Raw genomic sequence first — 27,881 nt, 5'->3', positions numbered from 1 at the left:
TGTTGATGATTCAGCTGCTTCTGTGTTTTTGATCAAGACATCATAGGCAGCTTTGAAAACATGATGGGTATTCAAGCCCGCCTTCGATATATAATCAGTTATATACGCCACAAGTGCCTTGACTGCTGTACCTGTTAATATACATGTAACATCTAAATTGCACCTAAGCACATATGTAAGTAACGTGGAAAATGTGTTCATCATAGGTTCTCGTTTTCTCAGCTCAATTCTACCGTCTGTGCGGTCGACGACGGTTTCAGGAAATACATCTCTGGGAAACCTAGCAGTGCATTCCCCGTATTTGTTCATACAACCAAAGAACTTTCCGTTTCCTGCGAAAGAAACAAGACCAGTATGGCCCTGAGCATTGGCTTCGTTCAATGCCTTCAGTTTATCCACAGATGACCTGCAGCCATGCATGTTTGATTTTAGCAGTATGGCATCAACAGTTTCGCGGAATGCCATGTGCCAATGCCGCAAAGCTTGGCAGTTTTCGCAGTCAGTAACGGAGCAGTCATGTCCGTTATTACACGAAACCGGAGGAGGTGTCGGGAGTGTTAAAGTAGGGTCCTCTCTAACATCAGCAAAAAAGATTTTTTCTTAATTGTTCTTAATTGGTCATTAAGAAACAATTAAGAACAGATACCTTTCTGAATCTTCTTAATGATACTTAGGCCTGTGTATCTTAAGGTTCTTGGAAATGACTTAAAAGTCACTTAAACTGTACTTAGTTGATGTCTTTCTCATAGATATAAAAATATTGACATAAAGATAGATTAGTCAAAAGTCATATTAAAGTCACTCAAGTACATAATTAAGACACTCAAGGTCAACTAAGACAATAATAAGAAGCTTAAAAGTGAATAAGTCAACAAAGTGATTATATTAGCATAGTAAATAGAATACATTGGATACAATCTATACAAAAGGATGAGATGGGAAGATGAGGGAGTGATGATGAGGGAGTGATGATGAAAAAAGGAATAGTCTACAAGTAAGAAATGAGTATGAAAACATACAGAGATAGAGAGCACTCACCAGTAACCAAAGAATCCCCAAAATCCTTCCAAATATCCCCTCAAATATCCCCCAAGTATCCCCTCAAATATCTCCCCAAGTATCCCCCTAAATAAGCCTCCAAAAATCCCCCAAAAAAGCGTCCTAAATAGGCAAAAAAGCGTCCTAAACCAGCTTAGAATTAGCTGGGAGAGAGCTAGGGAAGGGAAGGGAAGTTACTCACTTGAATATAAGCCTAGGAGAGCAATGAGGAGGGAAGGGGAGGGAGGGGAGGGGAGGAATGATGGTGGTGATGAGGAAGGATCAACGGTCATGCTCGAAACAGAAGTTCAACATGTCACATGACATCATGTGACTGCTGGACTTGGGATTTTCGAGTCAAAGTTCCTCAAATCATAGGTAGGATATATTTTCGGGTCATTTCTGCATGGATTTTAATGATCTAAAAGTGTATTCCTATAGTTTCGAGGTCGGGGAGTCCAAATATCCAATCAGATTCTTTGTTGGATGAAGGCCTATCGAGATATGGCACATTTAACATATAATAAACACATAATTGCGCTATAGCTCCTCTAATATTGATCGGATAGTAAATCTAAAACCAGATTCAAATTCCTGGACCTTGAGTACATATATTTGCATTCTTAAAACATGAAATTCGGCGCAGGAACCAGTATAAAACATGACATTCTTGTCATGTTTTTCTATATCTCCAAAACCGGTATGTTTTCCGACTAAAACATACATATAACCTTATGTTCTTTTAATATTCTAAGATTTGTCGTGATTTTTCCAGAATTTTCCGGTTAGTAGAGCAGGCTCTACGACGAGTCTATCTGCAGTTGACAATGACCCCCCCCCCCCCCCCCCCATGATGGAATCTTGATATCTCCATAACGGGTATGTTTTCGACAAAAGCTTATATATAAACTTATGTTTTTTTAATATTCTAAGATTTGTTGTGATTTTTCCCGAATTTTACAGGCAGTAGAACAGAGCATATAATGTAATGTCTCTCTAAACATATTTTATAGTGAACATAAAATTGTCTACACTCGAAAAAGTTGATGATCTTGATTTAACTTAAGCTTCTGGTGAAAGATTCTAGTTCTTTTAAACATCCTTTGATCCTTGGTTTTCTTCTTTTTTTCCCTTGAGATAAACATGAATTTATTTGTTGACAAGGTCAGCTACTTTAAATTTTTTATGGTTCTTTGTTTTCTTATTCTTATCTTTGAGCTATATTTCTAAGAACCATTTAAGTAACAAGGGTGTTCTTGGACTCCTGAACCTTCTTTATAGTCTTAACCTGTCATTAAGTAATTCCAAGTAGAATTAAGAAAAATGACATTTTGCTGATGAACGTTGTTGATAGTATTCTCGGAAGTTCCGAATTTATCAAAGACGGTCTGAAAGGTACCTGTCATGAACTCTCCTTGACAACGTGCTTGTAGATACTCTACCAGTTTGGTCTCAAAAATGTGATCGTTGTTAACAATGCGATCACAGATCTCTTGAGGCGACAGTGTCCCGTCGACCCAGACAAGCGCGTGGAGATGCAGTGACAAACGGCCTTGCTGCTCCACTGTAGCATACTATGCTGACGTTTTACCATAAAAACCCTCGTGGTCACTTTCAACACCCAAAATGTGCTTTATGAAGATATTTACAAGGAAATTAAAACATTTGGCAGCAGCGGCAGGGTTCTCAGACATCAGTTTATTGCGTTCGGAGGACGGCAAAATTGTAGGATAAAAACTCTCCTCATTACCAGCATAATACAGACTTAGAGGATGTTTTGCATCGGCGGGCGAAAACGTTATAAACCAGGTGGGTGCGCCCCTGGCCTTTACCAGCGACCAAATCTCATTTCTCATCTCTCGCCTGGATGTCATCGATCCTTGCACGTTTGATGCTGTGTGATTTTTTTTTTTTTTTTTTTTTTTTTGTAATCAATGTCATATATTTCAATATAACTCGTACATTGGGTGTCACGACATGTTCCCGCGGCTTTCTACTACTCGCCAGTTACAGAGGCCCAGAACTACAGTATTCTATCTACGTATCCAGCGCGACTTGGTCAAGCGCTAACAGTCCAGACAAAACACAAACACAAACAAAAAAGAGATATTATAATAAGCAGCCCCGGGACAAACCAAACAGTCAGGCAATACAACTTATCCTAATACCGGAACACTCGATCGAGACCAGAGCGAAAATCAAACATAAAACATATGAAAGAAAAAGGGGTGGGCGCTATCAGCGAACACCGCGGAACGGGGACTAGAGAGAGCCTCGCAGAACAAGGTACGCGAAGCCCATAGAAGATCCAGGATAACTCCAACAGTGGCGGGGTCAGAGTATAGACGATGGACTCAAAGGCAGTCCGGATTATATGGATCCCGATCTAGTTCTTCGGAAACTGGCGCTTGAGCCAGAGTCTGTCGAAACGGTTCCGCCAAAACGGACACGATGTATCTGTAGCAGAATGAGCGCGCTTGTCCGCTGGGCGCTTGGCCGCGGTACAGTTGACGCAGTGGCGCACGTCGACTCGCGAAGCGTCGACGCACTTGGAGTGGTTGGCCTCAGAGTGAGGCCCGCCGCAGAGGGAACAGCGCGCGCACTTGGCACGACACTGATCGGAATGATGACCCCACCGCTGGCATCGAGCACAGCGGACAGAGCCGGAATGGGGTTTGGCGCCTTTAATCTGGCAGTTCACTCCGCGAACAGAAATGAACTTTGAAATGTAGTCACGGGCATTGGAACCCGAGACTGTGTCGTGGATATCGATCCATGCCCAGCATGAATCGGAATGAGGGGAGGCGCGCATAAAACGCGGCTTGTGCTTGATGAGTTTGGCCAACTCAGTGCTGACCGGAGACTTGTTGAGAGCGTATATGAACGCCTCGTGTTGTTTGGCCGCCCACTCCTTAGGGGAAGTGGGGACATGAGGGATGTCGACAATCTTCAAGTAAGAAGTCGATGTGGCAGGGGAGTGAACAATGGGTGTGGTTTTGTTCGGGAATGTTCACCGAACATGCTTGAGCACGAATTGAATTTCGGCGGCGGTAGGGACACGGGAGGCGGCTAAAAATATGCCGTTGCCATCAACTGTTGCGTGAGTGAGGGTGATGTTGGACTTGACATCACTTCGAAGAACTTGATTGAGGCCGTTGAGGACCCCAGGAGAGAATGACTCTGCCGTAACAGGCGAGCCGGCAGGCGGTGTAAGGATTATACCATGGCGCGAAGCGCCGTGTGCTGTATGTTTGCCCTGGCGTCTCTTGCGAGGCGCCGAGGGGTGTGGAATGAAACGGGAGGGGCGTCTTTAGGTGTAGACGCGCGCTTGGAACTTGGAATGGGAAAGGGTTTGGCAGGCGCCTTCCCAGACGCTGGTTGTGGAGCGGCCGGCTCATCCACTTCCATGAGTGGGGCCATTGCCGGAGGGGTGACGTCAGAAGAAGCCGGCTCGACCCGGACTTTCTTCTTCGGCGGTTTGGATTTTGTTGAGTCAGCGGGTGGCTGTGCGTCCCGCGGAATGACATGAGGAGCAGGTGCGTCAGCTGCGGATGCAGGTGCCTCAACTGCTGGGAGATTGGCACGGATACGTGGGGCAAGTACCCTCATATTGTGCAGGAAATGTTTGTGGAGGTCGATGAGATCGTCGTCCATAAGTGTCGGAGTTTCTTTAAGTAAATGCTCTTTCCAGTTGGTTTTAGCAAAGAGAGCGATGATGTCGAATGTATTGTCGATGGTTTCATGTAGATTCCTGACAATTGGTTTGTTGTCGACCGGTTTGGCAGGGGAGCCGGGACGAGGAGTGACGGCCTCATAATCGAGAGCCATGGAAGAATCTTCACTGTCGCATACAGAAGCGACAGCAACGGAGTGACCGGAAGAAGAGGACCCCAGCGAAAGGGGCCACTTGGAGGAGAGTACCAACGCCGAAGGCGACGGTGCGCGAGGAGGGGATGGAATGGGCAGGGCCGGCGCAGGCGACGGCTCGCGGGTGGGAGGAATGCTGGGCAGTGTATTGACAGCCGGAGGGGCTGCACCGATCCCAGTTGAGTGGCCAGAGGGCCCTTTGACATTACCTTTGGCTATAGCGCTAGCCTCGGCGTTGGCGATGGCGACCGCAGGGGCAATGCCCCGGTTGCGGACAGCGTCCATGATAGCTCTATTCTCCTGAGAGTCGAGCGACCAGTTGGCGAGAGTCATCATCCCAGTAATTGAGTACTGGGGATTGAGAAGAGTCTCAACGTCGGAGACGGTGAGACGAGCGGCGGTCGGATTGGCGGGCGGTGACGGCGCCTGAGACAGGGGACAGGATGGGTGTGGCATAGGGGCCGGTGCGGACTGTTTCTGCGCTGAGCGGGCATGATACTGGATATATTGCTACTACTAGGCGACTAGCACTGAGACTTCCAAAAGAGGAAGGTAGTGGTAAGAGGTCAAGGAGCGATTGTTGATGCTGTGTGATTGATGTCAGCAAGCAAAGCCAAGCAGTCCTTTTCCTGCTGCGTTTTAGGTGAAAATGTGTGAGATTTTTCATAACTAACAGATACGCGTTTCAAAACATCAGGATCTAAGTCGTTTATTTGACGAGCAACCGCAGGAAAATTAGTGCGTTTCAAATATAAGAAATTGTTAGTTGTGGCTCGCTTTATCTGTTCATGGTTGAAAGCAATCATAGGAAAATATATGTCTTTCTGGAAACGTTTATCGTAAGATTCATCAACCATTTCTTGTGCGTTGCATCAGAAAGTCGAACACACATCCTGCAATTACCCAGGCCACTGTAACCGAAGGGGAATAGACATGGAAACATCTGTGGGTATAGCTGAGGATTGTTAAAGATTGATAGAGGTTGCTCTGGGTGTCCTATGCCGAGAACCGAACCTCCTTCGCGAAGGTGTTGCAATGCTCTTGCCTTTAAAGCTTGCACAGACAATTGGGAGAATTCTTGTCCGGTCAAACCATGAACGGCAAATCGACATTCTTCTACATCATCCTCATCTTCACCTGATAACGGCACTACAAGTGGATTGATAGATCCATCAATGGGACAATGTTCCACCATGACCGGAAGACCTTCATCTGGATAAGCGCTCAAGTTGGACTCTGAAATTACGAGGTCCGAGTAATCGCTGTGATTGATCTTTAACCACTGAAGAGCTAGTCGAACTTTCTGCCTTCGTACCAGCATTGGGGTCCGTTTGAAGTCGTCGAGCGTAGGTTTCGCATGTCCAACAAATACGTAAGCTAATACTTCGTTCAACTTTTCCCTGCTAGGAGGCAGCACATCGAATATTTCTGGTGTAGGATTTTGAAACATTATTGCGTTTGCCGACATTTTGGCCCTTCCAGAGGAAGCTATCCTTACCAAACATTTATTATGGCGTGCACGCGCAATCAGAAGCTGCTCAACGAAGGTAAGTTCTTTTAAAATTTGAGGTTGTTCACCGATCCATAGTCCATTCGCAAGGGACAGATGGGGTCGGGTTCCTTTTGACAACGATCCATAACATTGCTCGCACAGCCAATCCGTTCTTTCAAGAATAGCAGTATCGGGTGTCCATTCCGGTGACATTCCCTCCATGGTAGAACTCAACAAAGGGCGCCTCGCAACAGTCGCCTCCTGTAGTGGATGTAAGTCCACATCCACATCTGCAAGCAATCGCATGCTCGACTTGAGCGTCAGTTGCGCGCAAGCCGCATATCCGACTTCTTCTACATTTACAAGCTCGAACTCTGAACAGAAACCCCGTATTAGATTTTCTATCTTGAAAGAAGTAGGTAGCTCTGGCAGGAATTCGGCCTGCTCCCGTGAGATACCGTCGTCGTCGTGCCAATGGTGTTCATCAGTATTTATGTCGTCGACAACCGAGCGACGCTTAATGCGAACAACAGTGATGCCTGAGACACATTCAGTACAAGGAGTATGTGCTTCAAGTTTAGAATTCAACTGTTGTCTTGTGTCTCTGTGACCGAATTGAATACCATGTTGCGCGCATATATCCATCATAACAGATCGTGAGAGATACGGTCCTAGTTGTGTGAATGAAAGGTTGCAAAATACATACTGCGAGTCATTGTCGTCTAGTCCTGAGAACGCATGCCTATTCATATAAGACTCGAAGAAGCAAGTATCGCCGGGTGATATCGAGGATGTTGGCGTTATGTTGATATCAACCAGGTGTTGTATGACAAGCTGCGTTGGAATGATACCCTTAGAGCGCACTCCGCTCATTTCGATGCACTCTGATATATAATAGAATGACGATGCAATGGACGATTATTCCAATGAGTGAGATCAATGCGGTATACGATGGGCAGAGAGTTACAATGAATCAAAACAACGATGTGTACAAGGTGTTCTGTCAATCTATGTCTGGCAAAAGCGATTGGATGGACGTAGCAGAGTTGTATATGCAGTAGATACAGTGGGTAAAGGTAACATAGACAAAAAATGTCATGTTGAATTATAATTATAAATATAATAGGAGTTATAGATATAGCACGGAAGCCAGAATGAAACTTAATTCCATATGTAATTCGATGTGATGCCGCTCTGATGCCACTGATAAGCACATTACATTGAGTACTTATAGGGGGGTTGATCGAACATGTTGTGATGACACATTATGTCAATTACTTGCCTGGTTACAGAAATCTGTTTTACACTGGGCCGGCGAGTCAATAAAGCCGCTGTATTATTGAATCATTATTTTATCATTATTATTCCCAGGAGCCAAATAAAGCATGGGTATTATTTGATTGCTATCATGGTAATATTGTTATATTGTCACACTTGCCTATACAAAACGTGACATACGTCACCATAATGATTCAATAATAGTTCAATAATGCAGCCGCTTTATTGACTCGCCGGCCCAGTGACTATGAACTATTGATTACTCCGGGATACCCAATACAATAACCCATTGCAAATTAACGCTTAGACGGCAGGTTCCGTCCTTGTAATAGAACGTTGCAGTGTATGCAACCGTTGCAAGCGAATCTTGGGGGATTTCTCCCTCCAACAAAGGTAAATGGTTTTCCAGCTGGGACAAACTTGCCGCTGTAAACTCAAATTCCGTCTCATGGTCTCGGGCATCAAACACTGAAACTATACGACAGGGGTTTATCAGTGTACTTCAAACAAGTCAATATTACTCACCAACGTCTGCTGCATCCAGCACAGCACGGATAAATTGGGAAGACGTACCGTTTATCTTGGATTTTTGCGCAGGTGTTGATGGGGAACCCGTCACAGTGATAGAAGCAGGACTGGGTGAAGTATTGACCATGATATCTCCAATTGAGGAACCCTTTCTATACGCTATATGCTGTTAGAAGGTCTGAACTGCGTGACAAGGAATAACGTACATGATACTCGCGTGCCTGCTGTTTTTGTAGAAAACGAAAGATCGCATCCAACAACTTGAGCTTGGACCACCTGCTCGCCAATGATCATACAAAACACAGCAGCCATACGCTCCCACTCCTGACCGTGGGCTGCTCCGCTCACGAACTTCTGGCCTCTCAAACCTTCGCGGATGTGAGACTGTAATACACGGATCGGTGTGACAAATACCGCTGCTTCCCATTTGCCATTCAACTGCACCTCTGCTAGAAATCTGGTCTGATTCCCGAGTAAATCTTTGGTAGAGAGTATAGTTGGATTAACCCTGGATGGGTTGATATAGCGACCATCTGAGACAAATTGAATAGCGTTTATAGCTCTCCTGCAAAGGAACGGATGTAAGGAACAAGGTTGAACAGGGCATTCGGCTCTATACACATAATACTCACGTAAATTCTAACGTGGGACATACGGTCTGCCATCCACTAAACCGTGTCGTGCCAGGGCCTGGGCGGTCCGACCAAGATTTCAATTGGCCAGTACTAATATCGGTGTCAGTTTGTATAACAACACGAACAGGTGTAGAGACAGACGCAAGAGGTGGAAGATCGGTATATTCGTCCTTCAGAAGTTGATCTTGCAGGGACACATCTGTAACCATACAATTGACGGGCAATGATCTGGAACAAAAATTTGATATACGCAACAAACGCATTGTTATAACACTCACGTAACAGTGCGTCGAGCGATATCCTCCAAGTATGCAACTGGTGAGGCTATAGGAACTGACTCCGGCGGGTTTTTAGGAGGTAGACCATTCATCTTTGCTACAGCGTCTATGAACTTGGATTTTCCCCCTTTAACAACGTTGGCTAGGATTACTTTAACATTCTTTGGCTGCACAACCGGTTCAGCGTCAACAAGTCTGAATATGTAATCAGTACAGGTGTTCGATAGAGTATGATCAAACACTGGCTAACCTCGAATCCACGTCAGAGGCAGACACAGGTGGGACAGGTTGTTACACTCGTCGATTTGACCATAGGTATCGATACCTCTGAGGATACTGAAACATCAAATGTGTGCCTAAATACGAGTAAATGGAAACTGACCTTGTGTCATTGTTCAAGGGGGATGCAATAACAGGTTTGGTATTTTGTTCAACACTACTATCCACAATCACGCGTTGAACAGATGTCAATTGAACTTAAATAATGGTAACTCACGTCGCGTGCCCACTTAAGGTGCTAGTAGACCCGATGTCGTTACCATGGGCGACTTGTTGCTCATTGAAGTCCGTGGTCCTGTGTTAAAGTCAATTTAAACGGCGGAGAAAGTCGCAAATCAGTGCAGACTCACTTCTTGTGTTCAGTCAACGTAGAAGCACGACTAACATCAACAGTATTGCCATCTCATTGAACCAGAAAACTGAGTTCCATGCGTCAGCACTCAGAGACTGCGTCACTTTCGAATATGTTACCTAGCATCGGGTTCTTGCTGCTGATCAGCTTGCGATTGTAGTCTGGGACGGCCACGCCTACGTTTGACACTTTGCAAATATTAGCACTTGTATGAGGATTTTTTCTGAATCACTTACGGAGAACCCTCCTCGAGATTAGCTTGACTCTGTGTGCGTCCTTTGCGTGGAGGCATACCCAAGGCAATTGTGCGAAAGTGCGGTTGAAAGTTAAGACAGGGACTTCATAGCTTTAAAAGAATTCACCAAAGTTTGGGTGCAATTTTCGGTATCTCTAACTCTATTGAGCAAATATCGCGGCCGTTGACATGGCCAATCAGGAAGGTTACTAATTCAAGTCAAAAAAACCCGAAATTCCTCTGTTTAATATTATTCCGATGAACCAATTTATTTTTCGATCAATCCGCGGCGCTCATGCAATTCAGACGCAATGCGTACGAATATTACAGACGGCCGAACAATCTGTACAGCATTCGTTCCGCAGTTGGGGCCTAGGCTATTGGATGGTGGAGCACTGATTAAATGACATCCCACCACGGGAACATTTTGATCGAGCCGTCTGTGAGAGGGTAATGAAGCAGTTACAGACGTATACAAGTTTAGACAAAGAGGCGATCGATCAATTTTCGAATATATTATTGGTCACTACCAATAGGCAAAAAGCGGTCGACGCACAGCAAAGAATGTATCGTAGAAGGACGCTATAAAACAACCAATAAAAATTGATACAACATATTACCCGACGTGGATAGTCGTAGTGGAGACCAGATTTTTTGAATATGTAATACAGAACAAACCGAGATATGCAGTGGTGCTATATTGTGCACTACTCGCGTGATATTGACACGCTCGATCAACAAAAGCTTTCATTCCCGGGCTCGAACACTCTGGAATGTAAATGCATTCTATTCTATTCGATCAATCCGCGGCGCTCATGCCATCCAGACGGAAAGATTACAAATTTAAGGGCCACTGGACGAATTTTAAAGCATACATTTCCGGCCAGGGGCCTAGATTCTTGGAAGTTACAGTCATACTCGAACAACGACCGGCAATTAATACATTTTGATCGAACCTCAGATTGAGTAGAGTGAACGGAACAACGGATGTATATACAACCAGAGAGACCTATCCGATCGGACGTATACTTGATATTTTCGAACACCATCAAATGTGAAAGCAGCCTACTGGCGACATAAATTGGAACTTAAAAGACGATGTCATGAAAGCAAACAAGCTATAAGACAAATTACCGCACCAACACCAGATGGCAGACCCCGTATTGCAACAGAAACGCACGTTCAGGGATGTATTGGCGGACACATCTTGTCCGGCTAATAGCGCTTGGCCTTCGACGAATGAGTGGATGGAAGGATTTGTGTTTCCGAGGGGTTGGTACAGTTTCAGTCCAACAATCCGTATGGTAGGGCAACTAGAGGTCACCAGCAGCGTGCTTTTTCCCCCTGGTGAGTGATGCTGCATGTAGCATCCCATGAATAGCTTAAGACAATTCTATGGAAGGTATAAAAGGCAGCGACGGTTATCACAAATACCAGATTGTATTGAAGGAACCCATCAATCATCCGAGGTGGACAGGATTGTGGCAAGATTGTGTTGAACGACTGAAGCAATCACTCCACCCTCATGCCATATCCAATATTTCCGAAGCGTATAGCGAACTAATGCCTGACGATGCACGTGTTCTGTCTCTCAGATTCCCAGTATACGATCCTACCGACCATCAAGACTTTTTGATTCCGGTCGTCAATACCAATGGAGTCCCCATCCTGAGTCCCGATGATCTGAAGACATTTGACGGAGCATTGATGGATTTCAAATTCGGGATAAAGCATTCACCGACAAACATGATCTTTAGCGGTGAAATAATGTATATGAGGATCCTAGCTCAGCTGTAGATCGGCCAAAGACGACAATGTGACAGCCGAGGTACGGAGAGATTAGTAGAACTATATACAATACAGTTGTGTATGGATATAAGGGCGTTTGAACAGGCACGTCTCCTGCATAACACTACTTTCCCATCATGGAATGTAACTATGATCGTCAACACGCAAGTAGGCAAACATCATGCACATTCACTCCAGTCACTATACTAACCATGACTTAGAAGAGATTCTAGCTAAAGCATTGACCACAGATATCAATGATACAACCACCGACGTGCCTTTCATCTCTTCCATAACCTCCAATACGGTTCGTACGCACCTTGTACAGCGCATGATATCCCAAGGTCTTACAGTGATCAGTATAAGGATGCAGTGCTGGGACAGACCGCATCTTCGAATACGTATCGGCTGTTTAAACCGGACGATTCTAACGAAGAATGGACAGCTAGAATTCGAGGTTTGGTGTGCATCAAAGACTTGCCTCCCTATCGAAATGCGTACGTATCAGTCACATCTCATATGACAGAAACATTCACTTCACGTTTAGACAATTAACATCATATAATTCTAAGATATACATCAGGCAAGGAATAACACTGACCAGTTTAGGACTACCCAAATTCGACACTCAACTTCAGGTTGTATCGGCCATTTATTCAGAGTTTTGCTCTCGCATTCCGATGCCTTGTAAACCCATCACAGAAACGATGTTCGAAACCTATCCGGCAATCAATACGAGCACGCGTGTCTTCACACCCCAAAACCAGGCTCGCGGGCAATGAGACATTGAATTTTCAAGCGCGGAGGATCCCGACGGCGCGTTGCAAAGAGCTAAAGGGGATGATTTCATACACGGAGAAGAAAACTACATTGAATACAAAAAAACTATTTTAACTGATGAAGAGAAGCCAAGGTCTGCGAGCCTATCCGTTGACGAAAAATGAAAAGTGATGTACTTATCAATGGCATGCAGTATCATCCTAGCGGGACCGAGCTCCGTAGGCCTTGGAGATGTTGTAGAACTTGAGATATCTTTTCGTTGGTTTGCATCGCAAGGAGGACAGGCTCAATTCTGGGTCAGATTGCAATCTGTGACGCTCGTAGATGATTCCACTAGAAGAGTAAGCATTGTTAACCCGATAACCCCACACGATCTGTCCCAACTCACACGACTCAAAGGCCAAGTTGATTAAAGAAAAGGCCATACTACCACAGATTATCAGACCTTTCGTCAAGCGGCGATTTCTAGCAAGCGTCAGCCACACATCAGAAAGAAATGCGGTTAAGAGAGGCAAAGTTTGTGAAGTCAGCAATGAGAGCGATCATGAGCTTAAGGGTATTGTTATTGAAGGTAAGAAATTTCACTGATTACATTATGTTATACCAAACGGTCGATTTGAGCAGGTACCACCAGGATCACAAACAGCAATGATAACCGAAAGCGGCAACACCAATCACAATCAGGAAAGCGAAGACGTCGCTATGCTTAGTGCAGAATATTCAGAGGCTGTGAGAGGGGACTTTGGCACCCACGCTCGACAGAATGATAACGTAGTCGGCAGCCTTGACCAAGCGGGCGAAAGCATTGCCATAAACACTGCCATCAAAGGCATGAGGGACATGCGAGTGGGCAACATGGCCAAGTAACGAGAGATACTAACTAAAGCTTAAGCAATCAGCGTATTTACTGTCGGTAGCGAATTATCTTATGATTTTAAAACAACAAGTACTTTTGGGGAATGAGGCGTAATGCATGAGGCAAGCAAAGGCCAATGCAATTTACAGATTCAGTACAATACTCTATGGAGACTGGCGGCCGAACGTTGTTCTACGCGAGAAACACCGATAAATGCAGTGCACAATATGCTCGGCAGACAATGTGACAAATATCTGATCTGTTCCATCGATCTCCATATGTTCATTAATGCCTTTTTTTTGGGGGAAATTTCCAAAAAACAATCGTTTTCATTGTTACCAACTGTCTCCATTGTCTTTATACACGGAGAAGAAAATTACGTAGAATACAGGAAAGTCTTGATAACTGACAGGGGGATAACGAGGTCTGTAACCGTGCTATCCGAAGTGGAGCTTGAGATCTCGTTCCGCTGGTTTAGTCAACCTGAAGGCCAAGCACAATTCTGGATCGGTTTGCAATCAGTCACCCTCATTGATAACTCAACCAGAAGCATAAGCATTATTTACCGGATCTATCATATAATTTTGATGCTTATGTTAGAGTGAGCAAGCAGTCTACAAGTGTTACTGGTGGACTTAGATATATGCGGACGAGTTTAGTCACATGATAGCTTAGTCATGTATGGTTGAACTTCCCTGTGGACGCTTCAGAGGCCTTAGCTTCTTACAGTCTCTCCACAGGTGAGTACAAGTTATTAGAACTTAATATAGCTTCTTACAGTCTCTCCACAGTTGACCTTAGGATTGCTCAGTCAGTTCCTGTCCGTTTGCCTCGTTTCTAGGACCGTTAGACTCGCCACTGCGTCGCGTACATTCTACGTTCAACAGGTTATGGGCCCTGGCTTCTAACGCTTAAAAAACGACTATTACTTTATCAACCTCAACTCTTCTCACTCATCTTCCTATCTCTATCAACTTCTATCCCTTCCCCTGCACTCAAATCGACGTCTATGGCCTCGCAATCGCGCACACACGCTCCCTATGCCTGGGACACCATTTCGACGCGTTTTGGCGCGTCTCCAACGCGTCTGAGAGCCTCTACATCGACCACAACTCCCTCTGGCAGCCATACACCCTCTCCACACTCTATAGGACCGATTTCCTGCCCTAAGAACGCGTCAATCGCTTGTTCCTTTGGTGGGAGGGCAGGGCACATGCCTAGGAGGTGCAGGAAGCGAAAGAACGCGAAAAAACGCGCTCAGGAGCGCTCCAGACTGCCTGGAACATCTAAAAGTAATGTCAAAGGGCCACTTGGCCATCTGAGTGGGATAGGTGCAGCTCTTCCAGCTGTCAACACACCACCCACTCCTCCTGGGGATGTTTCTACTGGTTCTGGCTCTCCTGGCTCTGATATTCCACTGAGAGCATCCGCTCTTGGTGCTTATTCCTCTCCCTCATCCTCTCCCTCACCATCCTTGCCACTACAGCTTGATGCTGACTTTTTCTGGCTGGCTGATACTGGTGCTACATCCCACATGACTCCTCACCGCCATTGGTTCAAATCCTACTCCCCTCATCGCATCCCTATCCGTCTTGCTGACAACTCTACTGTCTATTCAGCTGGTGTAGGGTCGGTTGTCTTTCAACCGGTGGTGGATGGAAAAGAGACTAGAGCGGTCGAGTTCACAAGAGTCCTTCATGTTCCTGACCTCAGGAGTAATCTCTTATCATGTCTCTACCTTGCCCGACACAAGGGCTTCAATATCACTATCTCTGCTCAATCTATTGACTTCCAATGCAAAGGGATTTCGCTTTTCATGGCCACTATCCATTCCAACAACTCTGCTGAGCTCGACGGCTCAACTCTCACTTCGGAGGCCGCTTTTTCTGTCTCTACTCTCCCAGTCGACATTTCTCTCTGGCACCGTCGCTTCATTCATCACAATTTTGCTGATGTGAAGTCTATGATCAGTAAGGAACTAGTCACTGGCTTGAAACTCGAGTCAAATTCGCCTCCCGATGCTATCTGTGAGCCCTGCCTTGCTGGCAAGATGCATTCTCATCCTTTTCCCTCCTCTTTGAATCACAATCGTTCTCCTCTTGAGCTAGTGCATTCAGACCTTCACGGACCGCTCCCAGTCGCTTCACACTCAGGCTACAAGTACTGGATCACCTTCATTGACGACACGACACGTTTCCGGGCAGTCTATTTGCTCAGAGCTAAGTCGGAGGCATTTGTGTTAAGCGTAGAACGATAGCGGTTGCAGTGGCGATCCTAACGAGCCTAGAAGCGAGTCAATTGGATAGGAACTGACTGAGCAATCCCTAGAACAAACTGTGGACAGACTGTAAGAAGCTGTATTGAGTTCTAACAACTTGTACTCACCTGTGGACAGACTGTAAGAAGCTAAGGCCTCTGAAGCGTCCACAGGGGAGTTCAACCATACATGACTAAGCTATCATGTGACTAAACTCGTCCGCATATATCTAAGTCCACCAACTACACTTGTAGACTGCTTGCTCACTCTAACACACCCCCTTGATCCAGCCAGTCTACTCAAGTCCCAGTAGTGGAACAGCAAACTCAACTACCTTCTTTGCCACAGCCTTGGTTAAGATGTCGGCCACCTGCTCGTGAGTCGAAACATACAAAGGATCTATGAGTCCTTCTTCAACAGCCTCCCGGAGCCAGTAGAAGCGCAAGTCCAGGTGTTTCATGCGTCCGTGATGCTCTGGATTCTTGGCTACACTGATTCCTGACTTGTTATCAACAAAGAGAGTCGAAGGGAGTGTCGGAGGAAAGCCAAACTCAGTCAGGATATTCCTAGTCCACTTGATCTCCTTGCCAGCCTCGACGGCAGCAACAAACTCAGCCTCAGTGCTCGAGAGAGTCACAAATGGCTGGCGCTTAGAAGACCAACCTACAGCAGCACCCGAGACTAGAGTCACATAACCACCAGTAGCTCGACCTGTAGCCTTGCAGGCTCCGTGAGAGGCGTCCGAGTAGGTAGTGAAGAGTTCCTCCGAGTCACTAGCTCGATAGACTAGCTTGTAGTGCATAGTGCCAATGAGATACCGGAATAAGTGCTTGACTGCAAGCCAGTGAGCTGGAGCTGGGTTCGAGTTGAACCTCCCGAGATAGGAGACAGCATAGGCAATGTCGGGGTGAGTCATAGTGGCAAGATACTGAAGAGCACCTACAGCATTGAGATAGGGAACTGACTTCATCTCAGCCTGATCCTCGAGAGAAGGAATAATGTCAGAAAGTTCAGAGCCCGGAGCGAGGGGAGTGGAAAGAGGATTAGCATCATCCATATTGAAGCGTTCTAGGAGCTCCTTGATGTAGTGCTCCTGCGAGAGGGAGATAGTGTGATGAGAGCAATCCTGCTTCACCTGAATGCCTAGTAGTAGTGTAGTAGACCCGAGATCACGGAGTTTGAAGTGCTTGGACAGCTCAGAGACAGCCGAGGCCATGGCAGTATCACTTTTCGAGACAAGAGTAATGTCGTCAATGAATACTGGCACAATGACCTTGATGTCACCTTTGGAGTGTAGATGGAGCTGTCAGAGCGAAGCCGAGTGTAGCCAATGCCTTCAAGGACACCCCGGAGTTTCTTATTCCACTGCCTGGCAGCCTGCTTGAGGCCATAAAGCGATTTACGGAGCCGAAAGACCATGTTAGGACTACCAATGTGATAGCCCTCGGGTTGGCGCATATAAATCTCCTCTTCGAGTTCCCCATAAGTAAAAGCAGAGGAGATGTCGACTGAACACATTTTGTAGCCTTCTTTTTTTTTTTTTTTTTTTTTTGTAATCAAGTGGCTGTTCGAGCCTTCTATTCCAGCGATATAAGTACATGCGAACACTATGTACAACGTGCTGAGAATAAGGTTGCCATGACGCGTTACCAAGAGAAAAAGAAAACATATCCTGCGCGACGAGGTCAAGCGCTAGCGTAGAAAGAAAGAAAAGTAAAAGTCCAATCGAAAAAGAGTAGTATATCAGTATGCGGCCCCGGAACGAATCAAACAGCCAAGCACGAACTATACTTAATACCGGAACGCGAGATCAAGATAAAATCAAGCTGAGGATAGTCATAGAAAAATGAAAACAAATGGCGGGAGGCCGACCCGGCTACTAACCCCGAAACGCGGTTTGACGTGCGCTGATCACTTCTTAGGGAATTGGCGCCTCAGCCAATCCCTATCAAATCGGTTCTGCCAAAACGGACACGAAGTGTCCGTAGCAGAGTGGTCGCGTTTCGTCTTGCCTGCCGCACTACAGTTGACACAAGACCTAGCTTCTGGATCGCGCTTGGAATGAGCGCAGTATTCGTGGTGGGCGGCTTCGGAATGAGGGAGCCCACAAAGTGGACAGCGTATACCTTTTGATCGGCATACGGAAGAATGATGACCCCACCTCATGCACCGAGTGCACAAGGCGGAGCCGGGCCGTGGAGCTGCGCCGCGGATTTGACAATTCCGACCGCCGATGACGATCGTCTTACCAATATAGGAGCGGGCCGAAGTGCCCGCGACAGAATCACAAATGTCCACCCACGCGACGCAAGTGTCACTGTGGGCCGAGGTCCGCATGAAGCGAACAGCGTGCTTGATGGCGATGGAAAGTTCCTTGCCAACCGGCGAAATCGAAAGCGCGTTGGTGAAAGCGCTGCGCTGAGTGGATAGCCAAACCTTAGGTTCGGCAGGAATCATGGGCACGTCGATAACCTTGAGGTAGGAAGTCGAGGTGACGGGAGTGGACTTGATGGGCACGACGCCCGCGACAGTGATGAGACGCCGAATGTGTTTGAGAACACACGCGGTCTCGGAAGAAGTGGGGACTCGGCTCGCGGCTATGAAAATGCCGGATCCAGAGTCTTCAGCGTGTTCAAGAATGACGTCAGACATGACGTCATTCCGAAGGTGAGTGTTGATTTCGGCCAGCATGGCCGGGGACACGTGGGCGGCGCAGACAGAGGATCCGGCCGGTGGAGTGAGTTGCACGCCGCGACGCGAAGTGCCGTGGCAAGTGTGACGAGCCCTACGTTTTCTGCCCAAAGGCTTGGACGCAGGGGCAATGGCGACGGCCGCGGGAGCGGCAGGAGCCTGAGGACGGGGCGGAGGCTGCTGTTGAGGGGGGCGGCGAGCAGCGGCCTTTGCGTAAGAATTATTTTTAGAAGGGACAGGGTCCTTTCCAAAAACAGGTGGCTGGGGTGGAGGAGGGGGGGTCGGCTGCGCTGGCTTCGCCTTCTTCGTTTTACGCGGGGTCATGTCCATGTCAGCCGACGGAGACCGTGGCCGAGGGGTGGCTGTACCCGAGGGAGTAGGAGGGGGCGGGGTAGGCTCGAATGCCCGTGGAGGCGGATCGGCCATTCCGATAATCTTCGCGAGCTGCTCAGAGAAAGAGCCAATGCCTGCGACGGAGGAAGTGTTGTACCCATCGAGATCGCGACGTCTGATGAGAGTGTATGTTGCCCGCAGTATGCAGTCCGTGAACGGCGCGTAGAGCGGGTGTTCGGGCTCGATATCGTCAAGCATGACAATCGAGGTGTTGACTAGCTTGAGCATTCCCTTCTGACCAGCGGTCAGAACGCGGGAACGCCCAGTGGAAGGGGTGGAGGTCGGTGCCGGTGTCGGGGTCGACGGAAACGGCGTCGGGGAAGGGTTGTCCAGCGGTCGGGGAGCCGAGGTGTAGGACAGGGGAGTGAGGGAGGACTCTGGGAACCCAGTAGTCCTAGCAGGATTTGGCGTCGTCATACGAGACGCCGCCGGGAGTTCGAGCTCGTCTTCCATACGAGCCGCCGCCTGTAGAAGAGCACGTCCAATAGAAGTATTGTACATACCCTCCGGAATTTCGTCATCAGACCAGTCGCCTTCGTCACCGTCAGCGTCAACGTCCATTGCAGATTGTTTATTGCGACTCATAACTAGTGGCCACTGAGACTTCCAAAAGAGGAAGGTAGTGGTACAGGTTCAAGAAGCGATGCATTTTGTAGCCTTCTCTAGCTGCAAGAGCAATAATGAGGCGTAGTGATGCAGGACGGAATGTAGGGGCAAAGACCTCAGTGAAGTCGAATCCAGGACGTTGGGAATAGCCCTTAGCAACGAGACGAGCCCGGTAGCGCTCAATTGAGCCGTCGGCAAGTCGTTTCACTTTGAACACCCAGCCAGAGTTGACTACCTTCTTGCCTGGAGGCAGTTCCATTAGTTCCCAAGTTCCGTTAGCCTCGAGATTGAATATCTCAGTGTTACAAGCCTCAGTCCAGCAATCCGAGTCAGGAGACTTCATAGCTAGTCTGTAACTCCGGGGATCAGCACCCGAAACGGCTCCAGCAAACTCGACTTCACAGAACTCAGAGTCAGCCAGCAGAGCAGCTTCGTCATCCGAGTCAGAGTCATTACCAGCTAAGTCTGGTTGTTTGAGCTTCCACCATTGGCCAGGAGGCTTCCGAACTCGCCCAGTACGTCTAGGAACGTGAGGGGGCTCAAGGGGCGCTCCAGCAGTAGGAGGAGTGACTGGGAGAGGAGGATGGATTTGTGGAGGAGTGACTGGAGGAATCAAGGGAGGAATTACTTGAGGAATCAATGGGAGAGGTGGTAGAGGTAGAACTGGCTTCTCTTCAGGAGGAACTGAAGCGGACGGAGTGGGAGTCTTAGGACGAGCAGGAGGGATGTGATTATCACCCCCTTCATCCTGTAGAGGTGGCAGTCCCGAGTATGACGATGTATCATTAGGAAGTGGTAGTGGCTCTGGTGTGCAGGCAAATGACGGGACAGCCTCGAGTTGGGCTTTAGAAGTGCCCGGAAAGTATCTCTCGTCGAAATCAGCTCTCTCAGAGATCACGGTTCGCTTTGTGACTGGGTTGTAGAACTTCCAGCCTTTGTAGCCAGCTGGATAGCCAATGAAGACACACTTCTCGTAGTGAGGCTGGAGAGAATTTCGCTTGTCTCGTTGTATATGGACATAGGAAGTGCACCCCCATACCCGTAGATGTGAGACATCAGGTTTTCGCTTATAGAAAGCTTGGAAGGGAGTGGTGCCCGAAAGCGAAGCAGTAGGGAGCATATTCCAGACATGAACCATTGACGAGATACATTCACCCCAGAAAGAAGGAGGTAGCCAAGATTCTGAGAGCATAGCAGTGATCCTCTCTCCCATAGTCCTATTAGCCCGTTCAGCAAGTCCATTCTGTTGAGGTCTATTTCGAGTAGAATGCCTCCTCTCGATGCCAGCTTCCTGTGTGAAGGCTAGAAAAGCCTTAGACATATACTCGCCACCCTTGTCATCCTGTAGAGCTCGCAGTTTGACTCCGAGTTGAGTCTCAGCCCAAGATTTGTAGACTTTGAACGCTTCAAATGCCTCAGACTTTGCTTTGAGCAGATACACTGCCCGAAAACGTGTCGAGTCGTCGATGAAGGTAATCCAGTACTTGTAGCCTGAGTGAGTAGAGGCTGGGAGCGGGCCGTGAAGGTCTGAATGCACAAGCTCAAGAGGAGAACGATTGTGATTCAAAGAAGAGGGAAAAGGATGGGAATGCATCTTGCCAGCAAGGCAGGGCTCACAGATAGCATCAGGAGGCGAATTTGACTCGAGGTTCAAGCCAGTAACTAGTTCCTTACTGATCATAGACTTCACATCAGCATAGTTGTGATGAATAAAGCGACGATGCCATAGAGAGATGTCAACTGGGAGAGTGGAGACAGAAAAAGCGGCCTCCGAAGTGAGAGTTGAGCCGTTGAGCTCAGCAGAGTTGTTAGAATGGATGGTGGCCGTGAAAAGCGAAATCCCTTTGCATTGGAAGTCAATAGACTGAGCGGAGATAGTGATGTTGAAGCCCTTGTGTCGGGCAAGGTAGAGACATGATAAGAGATTACTCCTGAGGTCAGGAACATGAAGGACTCTTGTGAATTCGACCGCTCTAGTCTCTTTTCCATTCACCACCGGTTGAAAGACAACCGACCCTACACCAGCTGAATAGACAGTAGAGTTGTCAGCAAGGCGGATAGGGATACGATGAGGGGAGTAGGATTTGAACCAATGGCGGTGAGGAGTCATGTGGGATGTAGCACCAGTATCAGCCAGCCAGAAAAAGTCAGCATCAAGCTGTAGTGGCAAGGATGGTGAGGGAGAGGATGAGGGAGAGGATGAGGAAGAGGAATAAGCACCAAGAGCGGATGCTCTCAGAGGAATATCAGAGCCAGGAGAGCCAGAACCAGCAGAAACATCCCTAGGAGGAGTGGGTGGTGTCTTGACAGCTGGAAGAGCTGCACCTATCCCACTCAGATGGCCAAGTGGCCCTTTGACATTACTTTTAGATGTTCCAGGCAGTCTGGAGCGCTCCTGAGCGCGTTTTTTCGCGTTCTTTCGCTTCTTGCACCTCCTAGGCATATGCCCTACCCTCCCACAAAAGGAACAAGCGATTGACGCGTTCTTAGGGCCGGAAATCGGTCCTATAGAGTGTGGAGAGGGTGTATGGCTGCCAGAGGGAGTTGTGGTCGATGTAGAGGCTCTCAGACGCGTCGGAGACGCGCCAAAACGCGTCGAAGTGGTGTCCCAGGCGTAGGGAGGCCATAGACGTCGATTTGAGTGCAGGGGAAGGGATACAAGTTGAGATATAGAGGGGGAAATGGTAGAAAGTGGCAAAAAACGTGTTTTGAAGGCTGTTAGAAGCCGGGGCCCATAACCTGTTAAGCGTAGAACGATAGCGGTTGCAGTGGCGATCCTAACTAGCCTAGAAGCGAGTCAATTGGATAGGAACTGACTGAGCAATCCCTAGAACAAACTGTGGACAGACTGTAAGAAGCTGTATTGAGTTCTAACAACTTGTACTCACCTGTGGACAGACTGTAAGAAGCTAAGGCCTCTGAAGCGTCCACAGGGGAGTTCAACCATACATGACTAAGCTATCATGTGACTAAACTCGTCCGCATATATCTAAGTCCACCAACTACACTTGTAGACTGCTTGCTCACTCTAACAATTTGAGGCCTTCAAAGTCTACAAATCCTGGGCTGAGACTCAACTCGGAGTGAAACTGCGAGCTCTACAGGATGACAAGGGTGGCGAATACATGTCTAAGGCCTTCATAAGCTTTACTGAGCTTGCTGGCATCGAGAGACGTCACTCGACTCGAAACCGGCCTCAGCAGAATGGTCTTGCTGAACGGGCTAATAGGACTATGGGAGAGAGGATCACTGCTATGCTCTCGGAATCTCGGCTACCTCCTTCGTTCTGGGGTGAATGTATCTCGTCTATGGTCCATGTTTGGAATATGCTCCCTACTGCTTCGCTTTCGGGCACTACTCCCTTCCAAGCTTTCTATAAGCGAAAACCTGATGTCTCACATCTCCGGGTATGGGGGTGCACGTCATATGTCCATGTGCAACGAGATAAGCACAATTCTCTCCAACCTCACTACGAGAAGTGTGTCTTTATTGGCTATCCGGCTGGCTACAAAGGCTGGAAATTCTACAATCCAGTCACAAAGCGAACCGTGATCTCCGAGAGAGCTGATTTCGACGAGAGATACTTTCCGGGCACTTCTAAAGCCCAACTCGAGGCTGTCCCGTCATTTGCTTGTCTACCAGAGTCACTACCACTTCCTAATGATACATCTTCATACTCAGGACTGCCACCTCTACAGGATGAAGGGGTTGATAATCACATCCCTCCTGCTCGTCCTAAGACTCCCACTCCGTCCGCTTCAGTTCCTCCTGAAGAGAAGCCAGTTCTACCCCTACCACTTCCAGTAATTCCTCCATTCATTCCTCCTGTGATTCCTCCAGTCACTCCTCCACAAATCCATGCACCACTCCCAGTCACTCCTCCTACTGCCGGAGCACCTCTTGAGCCCCCTCACGTTCCTAGACGTACTGGGCGAGTTCGGAAGCCTCCTGGCCAGTGGTGGAAGCTCAAACAGCCAGACTTAGCTGGTAATGACTCTGACTCTGACGACGAAGCTGCTCTGCTGGCTGACTCTGAGTTCTGTGAAGTCGAGTTTGCTGGAGCCGTTTCGGGTGCTGATCCCCGGAGTTACAGACTAGCTATGAAGTCTCCTGACTCGGATTGCTGGACTGAGGCTTGTAACACTGAGATCTTCAATCTCGAGGCTAACGGGACCTGGGAACTCATGGAACTGCCTCCAGGCAAGAAGGTAGTCAACTCTGGCTGGGTGTTCAAAGTGAAACGACTTGCCGACGGCTCAATTGAGCGCTACCGGGCTCGTCTTGTTGCTAAGGGCTATTCCCAACGTTCTGGATTCGACTTCACTGAGGTTTTTGCCCCTACATTCCGTCCTGCATCACTACGCCTCATTGTTGCTCTTGCAGCTAGAGAAGGCTACAAAATGCGCTCAGTCGACATCTCTTCTGCCTTCACCTATGGAGAACTCGAAGAGGAGATCTATATGCGCCAACATTCCTTCTTGATCTTATACCACCACCTTCCCTTTTGGGACTTTGGTGTGGAAGAGCGTCTTAGTTGGAATACATATATTCTTTGAGGGATAACGCTTGATATCTCGCGACCCCTCCAGCGTACGCAGGCATGGCCGACCACCGTGACCGCCCCTACCCCGCGCCCCGCCTTTCCCGCCCGCCGTCTCCGACGGGCTCAGTCAGAAGTTCAATGTCAAAGCGCAGCACTCGCTCCATGGTTGCAGGAGCATTCAGCGCTGCGAAATCATCCATCAAGTCTCTTGGTACACCTAAACCGAGAAGGAAAAACTTTATCGAAGCAGGACTCGAAGAAATCGCTGCAAAAGAGAAGACGCTCATGGAACGAGCGGATGAAGAAATCGTTCCTACGTCGCAGGAGTATGAGAAGGAGCTAGATGAGATCAGGGAAGAGATGCTAGCTATGAGAAGGAGGAAGTATGCTGAGGACTCAGATGAGGATGAGGAAGTGGCAGAAAGCAGTGACGAAGAAAATGACGACGCAAAGGCCGCCGCCGTACCTAGCCAATCTGAGTCCAATCTATGGAATCAGTTCTCGACCCCCCCCGCGGAACTCATGACGACTCCGCCGCTCCCCTCCCCTCTCGATGCGTCTCAAACGACGTACGGATTCCCTACCCCCTCCCCCGCGCTTCTTGACCATCCGGCGCTCAAGAACGCGTGTACTCCTCCCCGTTCCCATGAGGTCTTGCCAGATTTGGACAAGACTCCAACCACGCCTCGGGTAATGAAAATTACCGAGGCCGAAGCTTACGCGCTCAAAGTTAGAGCGGCTAACGACACAGACGCCCACATCATGAATGGCGTCAATATGACGACTGAACAATTTGAGTCGAACATCACCAAGTCTAAGGATATTGTTGGTGAAATTGTCGATGAAGAGATTCCCGCCTCATCTCCTGCACTCCCGTCCGAACCCTGGACATTCACTGAAGACCAGATTGGAGGCTTCAGGTCTAATTTGAGCGAGATACTTAATAGTATGGCTCGTATCACACCCAGGATGGCAACCAACCCGGAAGTCATCGCGAGGGAATTGGCACTTTTCGTGAGTAGAATCATCAACTCCGAATGGGCCGAAGTCAAGGTTGGACATATGTCCATTGCTACAGCTATCAGAGAAGCGGCGACTTATCACACACCAGTCGACATCCCTCCTCTTTCTCCTCCCCCTCCGGTAAAGAACGTCACGTTCGCACCGACTCCGGTTCACACCTCAACAAGTGTTCCTACTCCTATGGAAGTAGACGCTTCACCATCTCCGGCAAGGATTCCGGCCGCCCTTAAAGGAAAAGGAAAGGCCCCGCCCCTCCCCCAAACCCCCCAACATCCGATCACCATCTCGCCGGTGGTCGCGTCACCAATCAAGATTAGTGCGGTACCCAAACCGTTTATTCATCAACTCAAAACTGGCCAGAAAGGTAAGCCAGTTACTAGCTATATGCCGTACAAGCTGGCGGTGGATTCCAAGCCGTCAGCGACTAACGAGACGCGAGCGGGAGTAACGCCCCGTATGCCCGAGTCCGGTAACCGCCGGCAAGCTAAGGGCAAAGACGCTAGCGGGAGTAACGCCCCGTCCGCCAATGCAGTCACTGCTGCTGGTAGGGTCAGAGACGCGAGCGGGAGTCACGCCCCGCAGAACCCGCCCATGAGTGGTAAGAATGCTCCAGGTAAGTCAGGAGCATTCGTCACAGCAGAGCAAGGTTCCCGATCCGGTCCCCCCCCTGTCCCCTTCCACACCAAACCCGGCGCTTCCTCTCGAAGCAGTGAGGCCAAGAACAACGCACGTGCCTTTGCGGCACGTGTGGTCCCGAAATCTTACGCTCAGGCTGCGAAAGCACCTGTTGCGCCTACCGCGCCAGCCCCCATCGTTATGAATGAGACGATTCAATGGGCTATGGCTTTGAAGGAGCAGTGTCCGGAAATGTCAATGCAGGATGCGTTGAAAGCAGTTGCTCCGGTGGTTAACACACCACCTAGCTCAAACGAAGTTGTAGTGCCTAAGTCGAAGAAGGCGCTTGCGGCCCAAAAAGCCGCCCAAGGAATCACGGGAGGACTCAATCGGAAGTCCGCCCAATTTGCATTCTCCCATGTCGTTCAGCCGGAGCGTTTCGGTGACATGGGTAAAGTTGTGGATGCCATTAACAAACATCTGGTGTTCAATAAGTCTCAAATGAGGGTTCAGAATGGGCGATTATTTAAAAATGTAGTTCATTTCTATCTCAATCTTGTACCGTCTAAGCAAGGTTTCACATTGATTAGGGATTCATTGTATAAAGCATTGGAGGCTGAGCTCCCTGAAGGGGATAGCGATATGCCCAACGCGCCACAGTCGGTAGCCCACTTGATTCTAAAGGGCTTCGATTATTATACTTCTCAATATAACAAACGCCCGGAGGACATCCTTACGGGTGATCAAGTCATTGAAGCCATGGGGTCTGTCGACCAATTCCGTGGCCTGGAATGTGTTAGGAAGCCTGCCGTTGTCCGATCTCGAGGATCAAAAGACATGGCAGTGGCATTTGTAGATGTATGGGATTCGAAGACTGGTTCGCGTACTAAAGAACTAGTCAATAAAGTATATCATATTCGGGGTAAACTAATTAAAGTAGAATATGCTAGGCAGAGAGAGTTCGTTCCACAATGCCAGAAGTGCTGGAAATGGAACCATGGTACATCCAGGTGTCGCCTCAGCCATCAGCTGTGCGCCCGATGCGGTCAGCCTCACATGACCAAGAACCATACCGTCTTTGCTACATGTTGTGGAGCGGCAAGGAAGAGAGAGGATTGGACAGGTGAATGCAAGCACGAAATAAAATGCATTAATTGCAAGGGAAATCACACCGCCGATTCTACCAAGTGCACATACAAACGGCACCAAAACAATATCTCATGGCATGACCAAAGACGTGCCACAGATATGGCTATTGAACGAGAAAAGCGCGACAATAGACGTCGCACCATTCATCAAGCTCGTCAACTCGATGATGAGCAAATAATCGAAATCCCCTCTTCCTCTGAATGAATAGTACACCGGAAACAAACATTAATTCTATTAGCAGACCTAAATCATCTGCACCACGGTCGTTACAAAACTTAACCATTCTATCATTCAACGTACGTAAAAGTTGGGAAACCACTTCTATTGTATTAGACAAATGTGCCGGATATGTGGACATCATCATGCTCCAGGAACCGGGGTGGAAGGGTGTGAGGAGGCAACCATCTACCAAGAATAAGGAGGGCGACGTGGCGTGCGGCCCTCCTTTACACAACTCGTGGCGTCCGTTTACGGAAGCTTTTGACAATAGAGATGAAGATAGAGCAGCTAGGAGAGTGCTCACATACATCAACAGGCGACTGGATGTTTTCAAACCACAACTCCGGTCAGACATCATCAAACATCGGGACGCATCTTTAGTCACGTTGCATCTTCCACAACCTCGCAGGAGTATTCCTCACGAGTTCAATATCCTCAATGTTTACAATGATGGGGAAACACATGCGGCAATGCATGAACTTAGACGAATCTCGGAAACCCTGCCACGGATATCTTTATGTGCAGGAGACTTCAACATCCAAGATCGTACGTGGGATGAAGGAGCGGTCAACCAAATTAGACCCTCTTCTCCCTTCATGATACTTCAGGAATTGTTCACAGACCTGGAGATTCAGTATGTTCACCCTTTTAATAGAGGAACACCGACGAGAATACCTGATGATGAAAATTCTCGGGCGTCGGTCATAGATCTTGTTGCGGCTTCGGCAGCCCTGATCAACCAGGAAGGATTCCATTACAAGGTTAAAGTGGATGACAGAGAGAGGTGGGGGTCAGATCATCGACCTCTTCAAATAGAGGTACCAATCTCGGGGAGTGAGCCAGAAATGAGATGTAAGCGGAAGATCGAAGCGTGGTCAGAAGAGGAGGATGACTACGTAGCACAGATATGCGGGGATTTAGGCAGAATGATAGAGAATGTTTCTGAATCAGCGGAGGAATTGGAAACAACTATGGGAAG

At 48.0% G+C, this 27,881-nt stretch overlaps 8 protein-coding genes across 8 annotated transcripts; 3 read left to right on the top strand and 5 right to left on the bottom strand.

Annotated features, from left to right (window-relative positions):
* Positions 1-27: 27 nt before the first annotated feature.
* Positions 28-2,564, bottom strand: AGABI2DRAFT_54171 (hypothetical protein; the record flags this gene model as incomplete). The annotated part of the gene is made up of 3 exons (XM_006462274.1): positions 28-321; positions 400-570; positions 2,367-2,564. Coding segments are annotated over 3 exons (663 nt in total), but the record flags the coding sequence as incomplete, so codon positions are not given.
* Positions 2,565-3,424: 860 nt separating this feature from the next.
* On the bottom strand, positions 3,425-5,361 carry AGABI2DRAFT_119199 (hypothetical protein; the record flags this gene model as incomplete). The annotated part of the gene is made up of 3 exons (XM_006462273.1): positions 3,425-3,985; positions 4,058-4,294; positions 4,336-5,361. The coding sequence occupies 3 exons, from the start codon at positions 5,359-5,361 to the stop codon at positions 3,425-3,427; spliced, it is 1,824 nt and encodes a 607-aa protein (XP_006462336.1).
* A 346-nt stretch (positions 5,362-5,707) lies between these two features.
* On the bottom strand, positions 5,708-6,373 carry AGABI2DRAFT_151828 (hypothetical protein; the record flags this gene model as incomplete). Its single annotated transcript, XM_006462272.1, has 1 exon — positions 5,708-6,373. One exon carries the CDS (start codon positions 6,371-6,373, stop codon positions 5,708-5,710), a length of 666 nt encoding a protein of 221 aa, XP_006462335.1.
* Positions 6,374-7,934: 1,561 nt separating this feature from the next.
* Positions 7,935-10,039, bottom strand: AGABI2DRAFT_143954 (hypothetical protein; the record flags this gene model as incomplete). The annotated part of the gene is made up of 10 exons (XM_006462271.1): positions 7,935-8,149; positions 8,201-8,362; positions 8,410-8,768; positions 8,836-9,066; positions 9,117-9,311; positions 9,499-9,555; positions 9,613-9,690; positions 9,746-9,775; positions 9,867-9,923; positions 9,984-10,039. The coding sequence occupies 10 exons, from the start codon at positions 10,037-10,039 to the stop codon at positions 7,935-7,937; spliced, it is 1,440 nt and encodes a 479-aa protein (XP_006462334.1).
* Positions 10,040-11,130: 1,091 nt separating this feature from the next.
* AGABI2DRAFT_119196 (hypothetical protein) lies at positions 11,131-11,779 on the top strand (the record flags this gene model as incomplete). The annotated part of the gene is made up of 2 exons (XM_006462270.1): positions 11,131-11,329; positions 11,385-11,779. 2 exons carry the CDS (start codon positions 11,131-11,133, stop codon positions 11,777-11,779), a joined length of 594 nt encoding a protein of 197 aa, XP_006462333.1.
* A 776-nt stretch (positions 11,780-12,555) lies between these two features.
* Positions 12,556-12,963, top strand: AGABI2DRAFT_72224 (hypothetical protein; the record flags this gene model as incomplete). Its single annotated transcript, XM_006462269.1, has 2 exons — positions 12,556-12,683; positions 12,744-12,963. Coding segments are annotated over 2 exons (348 nt in total), but the record flags the coding sequence as incomplete, so codon positions are not given.
* A 4,611-nt stretch (positions 12,964-17,574) lies between these two features.
* On the bottom strand, positions 17,575-18,315 carry AGABI2DRAFT_72957 (hypothetical protein; the record flags this gene model as incomplete). Its single annotated transcript, XM_006462268.1, has 1 exon — positions 17,575-18,315. The coding sequence occupies one exon, from the start codon at positions 18,313-18,315 to the stop codon at positions 17,575-17,577; it is 741 nt and encodes a 246-aa protein (XP_006462331.1).
* Positions 18,316-26,344: 8,029 nt separating this feature from the next.
* AGABI2DRAFT_45129 (hypothetical protein) lies at positions 26,345-26,758 on the top strand (the record flags this gene model as incomplete). Its single annotated transcript, XM_006462237.1, has 1 exon — positions 26,345-26,758. A coding segment is annotated over one exon (414 nt), but the record flags the coding sequence as incomplete, so codon positions are not given.
* Between the last annotated feature and the right edge of the window lie 1,123 nt (positions 26,759-27,881).

This window comes from Agaricus bisporus (genome assembly GCF_000300575.1).
Source record: "Agaricus bisporus var. bisporus H97 unplaced genomic scaffold AGABI2scaffold_7, whole genome shotgun sequence".
Classification (NCBI taxonomy): domain Eukaryota; kingdom Fungi; phylum Basidiomycota; class Agaricomycetes; order Agaricales; family Agaricaceae; genus Agaricus; species Agaricus bisporus.
Note: the sequence above shows the minus strand (reverse complement) of the source record. Positions and strands in the feature narration are given on the sequence as shown.